This window comes from Rhagoletis zephyria, unplaced genomic scaffold (assembly GCF_001687245.7).
Source record: "Rhagoletis zephyria isolate East Lansing unplaced genomic scaffold, Rhagoletis_zephyria_1.1 Rzeph_scaffold_02721, whole genome shotgun sequence".
Taxonomy (NCBI): Eukaryota; Metazoa; Arthropoda; class Insecta; order Diptera; family Tephritidae; genus Rhagoletis; species Rhagoletis zephyria.
In genome coordinates, this window is record NW_016159805.1 from 15,463 (window position 1) to 22,386 (window position 6,924).

Below are 6,924 nucleotides of genomic sequence, written 5' to 3' on the forward strand. Positions count from 1 at the left end.
CTCTTGCCTCTACGGATGAGGTGGTTGGCTACAACCACCCACGAAGGAACAGCTGGTATGACCACCCTGCAGCCTATAGGTACGCGAACGATTGCTGAATGATACCGGGAAAAGAGGCGGGAGGAGGGTCGTCTATTCAAGAGGAAGAAACCAGAGGCAGAAAAACGTAAGTGCGAGATGCTGGAGAGGGGATTTCTGCTCGAAAATTTTATCATAAAAATAAGGCAACAATCAAATTACTTCTGAGTGTACTGAAATTGGGATTATGCATCCGCTTAAAATCACAGCGAACTGGGTAAAAACGCGTCATGTGTCGAGAAGCTGCAGTCACAGCGGATAGCCGTGAAACAAGAAACTCCGTCCCCAGCCTCTTCTTGCCACGACGGATGAGGTGGTTGGCTACTACCATCCACGAAGGATCAATTGGTTCGACGAGGAGTGCCGCGTTGTGGCTGCAGAAAAATATGCAGCATACATAGCCACCCTGCAGCCCATATATAGGTACGGGAAAGTTAGCTCAGCGATACCGGGAGAAGAGGCAGGAGGAGGGTCGTCTATTCATAAAAACGAACCAGATTCAGAAAAACGTAAGTTTCAGATGCTGGAAGAAGGGATTGCGGCTCGAAAGTTCTATCATAAAAATAAGGCAACAATAAAATGGTTTCTGAGCGTATTGAATTCCTGAGCGTACTGCAATTTGGTTATGCATCCGTTTTGAATCAAAAGGCTGGTATTGACACTTGCGAAGCGAATAAAGTTTTCGAAGCGAGCGGTTTGGGGAACATACCTCAAATTTGCATTGTGAGTGGCGAATGAACTTTTTCGCCGGACATACTTGGTTGCCATTCAAACAAATTAAGTTCATCCTCATTTGACAATTCTGTCATTTATACTTCGAATTCCTTAATTTGATACAAACTCAGATTTAAAAGGAAAAAATGTTCTATATTTTGAGGATAGCTAAAATTTTGAATCGCGAGTTAACCTTCTTCGTCAGCGGCGTTTTATAAGAGATTATTTCAATCCTATGGAGCTGCCGTCCACAGTGTAAGTATCCAGTGCAGATAGGTTATTTAATGAAAAATTTTTCAAATCTTACAAACTAGCATGAAACCTAAAATTTCTGCCGCAATGCGTAGAATTTTTTTTAATTTTTTTTTAGATATATATTTATTGGGGTTGTTGCGGCTGTCGCACTGCCTTCGCTTCCCTATATTTAAGTTATTACAATCCAGTAGGCTGTGTTCGGTCGGAAAGGACAAGTTTCTGAGCCGCACTGACACTGGTGTTGGGTAGTCGGTCTGAAAGGACGAGCTCCAGAGTCGAAATTGATATTGCGGATATCGAAATTTGTTATATTGCGCATCATTTGAAAATATAGGAAAAATCCTTTCTCTTTAGTCTTCTTCCATATCTCGGGCTAAGAAGATCTCTCGGCAATCGATTTGGATGGTTCATTAACCGTGGTGAGTAACTGGTGCTTATCCCTCTTATGTCTTCACGCACCGTATTTACATTTTTTTCTCGAAATATTGGAGGGATATTGGCCAAACTGAATTCAAATTCGGATTCTGCGGGTCGAGATACATAACCATAGGTAGGTCCGGTAAAATGCACATCACACTAATTTTTTTTTGTGTGCCGGTGCTATTAGTGCGAGAGCTTCTTCAGGCGAAATTCCTTTAGGACTCTTCTTTGCCAATATGATCTTCTTTATAGCAGTACCTCTTTCTGGAGAAGCACTTAAAAGCTCATTAAGTACCGTAGCCGAAAATCAAATTTTTAGTTCCGTGGCCAAAAAGAAATACATCAATAACTTTCGAAAGCTCATTAGCTTTCTTCATTTTAAATTTTTGGCAACAATCTTCAAAACTGTTAGCTGGCCTACCAGCAGAAAATGTCGGCTTACCAAACTTAGAAACACAAATTGTGACAAGTCTATTTCAAATTCGAGCCAATCTTTATTTGCAGTAACAAACCGCTCTCTTTTTCGGAAAACTTTTATCCGCTTTAGGTCCGAATTCTGAATTAACTTCGCACGTATGATTTCAATTTAAAAAATTTGATTCTATCACTAGATCATAAACTGATATTCCCTGGTACAAAATCCATTATTCCATCAAGTCTTTAATTTTTACGGGTCGGCAGCCAAAAATCAAAAATTTCCTGTCTTGAAATTTTTGGATTCATTTTGAAAATTGAAAATAAATGTACGGGTGTCGCAGCTGGCCGCAGAATTTTTTTGTGGATTCTATTAGTATATGCATCAGTTGAGAGAAAAAGTATAGTAAGTGATCTATATATGGCGGACCATATAAGAAAGATTTCTTCTACAAAAACAAAAAATTAATAATTTAGTACTCACCAAAAAGATTAAAACTTTATCAACTCGAACAAAATATGTGCGTCCACTTCGGTAATAATTTTTACATTTCCTGAATTTTCCTACTTAAAACAATGACGGAGAAAGAAATAAAGTTAAGACAAAGTTTCTTTAAACACGTTATTGAGCCTTAAAAATACTCAGTTTTCGTTGCTCGCAAAATTTCATTTTTCACTTATTGCTTACTATGACTTTTGGATACCGTTATGTTTATATGTAGCGAAATTTTTTCAAACAAAGTTGTATTTACTCTTAAGTAGACAATATTCTTGCATATTTGATAAAAATTTTATTGAAAAATTATAAACAAAAAATCTTATTAAATTACCCTACCATTGCACATTGGACCACTGTGCGATGTAGTGCTTGACGTCATTCCCGTGGAGTGAGGAGTTCTAAGAAATAACATGCTTCTCCTGGTTTTATAGGAACAATTGAGAGCCCCGAAAAACTGTTAAAGTATAAACAGAACGAGTTCGCTGAGTAAATTTCCTCGGAGGGAGCGAAAGCTAGTCCGACGACACGACACGAAGTGCGAATGGACACTCTCCGCTGGTGATACTCGTGACACTGCGTCACTGCTGTCACTGCCGACATCGGTGACACTGGCGATACTGATGACACTTTCTACAGTGGCGACACTGGTGGCACTGGTGACCTTTGTGACATTGGCGACACTGGTGACCCTTGTGACTTTGGCGACACTGGTGTCTCTGGCGACACTGATGTTGCTGGTGACAATATTGACCCTGGCGACACTGGTGATACAGGTGACAATGGCGAAACTGGTGATACTGGTTACACTTTCGGTACTGCCGACACTCGTGACACTGGTGGCACTGGTGACCCTTGTGCCAATGGCGAAACTGGTGACACTGGCGACACTGGTGCTACTGGTGACAATGGTGACCCTGGCAACACTGGTGACACTGGCGTAACTGGCGACACTGGTGATACTGGCGACACTGGTGACATTGGCGAAACTGCTGACATTGGCAACACTGGTGATACTGGCGACACTGGCGACACTGGTTACACTGGTGGCACGGGTTACACTGGTGCCACTGGTGACCTTGGTGACATTGGCAACACTGGTGATACTGGCGAGACTGGTGACGCTGGTGATACTGGCAACACTGGCAGCACTGGTGACAGTGGCGACTCTAGCGACACTGGTGACACTGTTTATACTGGTGACACTGGCGGCACTGGCGAACCTGGTGACTCTGGCGACACTGGTGACACTGGCGACACTGGTGATACAGGTGACAATGGCGAAACTTGTGATACTGGTGACACTTTCGGTACTGCCGACAGTCGTGACACTGGTGGCACTGGTGACCCTTGTGCCATTGGCGAAACTGGTGACACTGGTGTTACTGGCGACACTGGTGTTATAGATGACAATGGTGACCCTGGCGAAACTGGTGACACTAGCGACACTGGTGCTACTGGTGACAATGGTGACCCTGGTGACACTGGTGACACTGGCGAAACTGGTGTGACTGGCGACACTGGTGTTACTGGTGACAATGGTGACCCTGGCGACACTGGCGGCACCGGTCACCCTGGTGGCACTGGCGACACTGGTGACACTGGAAACGCTGGCGACATTTTTGACACTGGTGTCACTGGCTACACTGATGTTGCTGGTGACAAAAGTGACCCTGGCGACACTGGTGACACTGGCAACACTGGCGAAACTAGTGACACTGGCGACACTAGTAACATTGGGGACGCTGGCGACACTGATGACACTGGCGACACTGGTGACGCTGGCGACATTTTTGACACTGGTGTCACTGGCGACACTGATGTTGCTGGTGACAAAAGTGACCCTGGCGACACTGGTGACACTGGCGAAACTGGCGACACTGGTGACACTGGCGACACTAGTAACACTGGGGACGCTGGCGACACTGGACACATTCCCACGACAGCCGGTTCTCATTCCCACGACAGCCGGTTCTACGTAGCGGAATGACTTGGGTTTTACCCGACCAAGGGCTGTTGTTTCGGCGATCTAACCCCGTTTAGGTCGGCGAAGTATCTCAAAAGTTGTTCGTCCATAGGGCTACATTCACTACGTATTCTTCCACTCAGGGCTGGCATCGAGTCAAACCCAGGGCCACCCGAGCAGCCTCACATAGTCACCACAGCACAACAACTTAATAACACCACAGACCATACCGCAGCCACGACAGACCACATAACACACACAACCGCACCACGACCCACACGCCGCCGCCAACAACTCCTGGTTCCCCCTACAATCTGCACGGTATGTCAGCCAGACCAGGCTATTCCGTAATGTGACATCAAACAAGTGCAACACCTGCCTTGGCTGGTGCCACTTTAGGGCATGCTCAGGTCTGCGTACCACGCGAGATTGGACTGGGAACTTCGAGGGCCCGTGTTGCGCTGCTCGGTCGCAGACCTCAACTTCGACGCCTCCCGCCACCACCACAGGGCGGCAACCATCACAGCAACGCACACACCCAATGGCGGTAAGAACACACACATCCCTTACACCCCACATCACAACACGTCTCCCGAACCATATGAAGCTCCTTCAATTTAACTGCAACGGGCTACAGAGCGAGATTGAGGAGATAACCGTCTTCATGTGTCGGCATGGTATATTGATAGCTGCGGTCCAAGAGACGAAGTTGCACAGCAATTCAACTTTATTGAATTGTGCCGGGTACAACGTGCACCGTCAAGATCGCGAGCGAGATAATGGTGGTGGCTTAGCGTTCATCACGCACCACACCGTGCAGTATCGTCTTATCGAAGCAGACATCGACCGCAGGGATACCACCCTAGAATGTCAGGGCATTGCTATCCGGTCAGGCGATGTTGAGCTTGAAATATTTAACATATACATACCCCCTGTCACCTGCTGCCCGGCAGGATATCACCCTGATATAGGTGCGCTCCTCAGAGGTGAAAACCGTATGGTAGTAGGTGACTTCAATGCGCACCACTATCTTTGGCACTCAAGCCTGTCAAACGATCGTTGGGGAACAGACTTGGCTGAGCAGATAGACGATTCGACATTCTGCACAATGAACGACGACGCACCCACCAGGATTATGGGTATCTGCAGTAGCTCGCCAGACATCACCATAGTGAGCGCTGGTCTGATATACAGCATAACATGGCGATCTATGCTGACTTTAGCATCAGACCACCTACCCGTAGTCATCTCGATAGATAAACCAACCGACTTTGCCTCCGCCAAACACCGGACCTATATCAACTTTTCTAAAGCTGATTGGAAAGGTTACGCGGAGTTTATCGAAAACACCTTCACAGCGCTTCCCACATCAACCGACGTTCATCTCGGTGAACGTAAGTTCCGCAGGGCTGTCACTGCTGCTGCAGCTCGCTTCATACCGGCAGGATGTATCACGGACCCACGTCCAAACTTCCCTGCCAAAGCGGCTGTTCTACCCGATGAGCGTGATAGCCTTCGTCAGGCCGATCCCGGAGATCCCCGTATCAGGGATCTCAACGCGGAGATTCGGCAACTAGTAAACGTACATAAGCGAAAGAGTTGGGAGGAGCATCTTAAGACCTGTAACTTCACCTCTGGTGTGAGCAAGCTTTGGTCAACCGTAAGGTCACTGTCCAATCCGACGAAGCACGACGACAGAGTCAAAATTTCCTTCGGCGACCATGCTTCGTCGGACCCGGAGCGATGCGCGAGCTATTTTAGCCAGCAGTTCATACTGCATCCTCCGGTGGACAAAACCAAGCGTCGAGTGACCAGAAGGCTGCACAAACTGCCAACAACCTGTGCCCCCCTTGGTATCACTTGCGGTGAAGTTCAGGTGGCCATCGGGAAGCCTCCAAAGCCATGGGTCGCGACGAAATATGCATGCTGATGCTGAACAATTTTGGTCCTGCGGGGGTAGCGTACCTAACGGAGGTCCTCAATTTGTCTATGGCCACTCTCATCATCCCAGACATCTGGAAGGTGGGGAGAGTGGTCCCACTGCTCAAACCGGGAAACCTGCGAACAAAGGAGATTCTTATCATCGGATGACACTCCTTTCCCCGGTAGCGAAGACACTCGAGGCCTTGCTACTCCCGTATTTCACGAACCACTTGACCCCAGCGAAGAATCAGCATGGTTTCCGTAAAGCGCACAGTACAACAACAGCACTTAACGCCATAAACACTCAGATAACTCGTGGGATTAACCGAAACCGTCCCTGTAGAACGATTCTTGTAACGTTGGACTTGTCAAAGGCGTTTGACACCGTCTGCCATTCCACGCTACTAGAAGATATAGAGGCTTCCTCTCTCCCACAGAGGCTCAAACGGTGGTCGGCAAATTATCTCTCCGAACTATCTCGCTTCTTCACTGCAAAGTGTCTAGCGCTCTCCCCTACGAAATCCTCTGCGACCCTGTTCACAACCTGGACGCAGGAGGTCGGGCTACCGCTGGGAATTCACGTCGGTGACACACCAATTCCGACGGTGATTAACCCCAAAATACTCGGAGTAACATTCGACAACCTGCTCTCCTTCTC

The 6,924-nt window shown here is 47.2% G+C and overlaps 1 protein-coding gene across 1 annotated transcript in view; it reads left to right on the top strand.

Moving 5' to 3' along the window:
• Positions 1-657: 657 nt before the first annotated feature.
• Positions 658-6,924, top strand: part of LOC108367542 (collagen alpha-1(I) chain-like) — a 19,378-nt gene continuing 13,111 nt past the window's right edge. Inside the window, exons 1-2 of the mRNA XM_017622172.1 lie at positions 658-801; positions 3,492-4,062. Of these exons, the coding sequence (XP_017477661.1) occupies positions 658-801; positions 3,492-4,062 (715 nt within the window). The remainder of the gene's footprint in view (positions 802-3,491; positions 4,063-6,924) is intronic.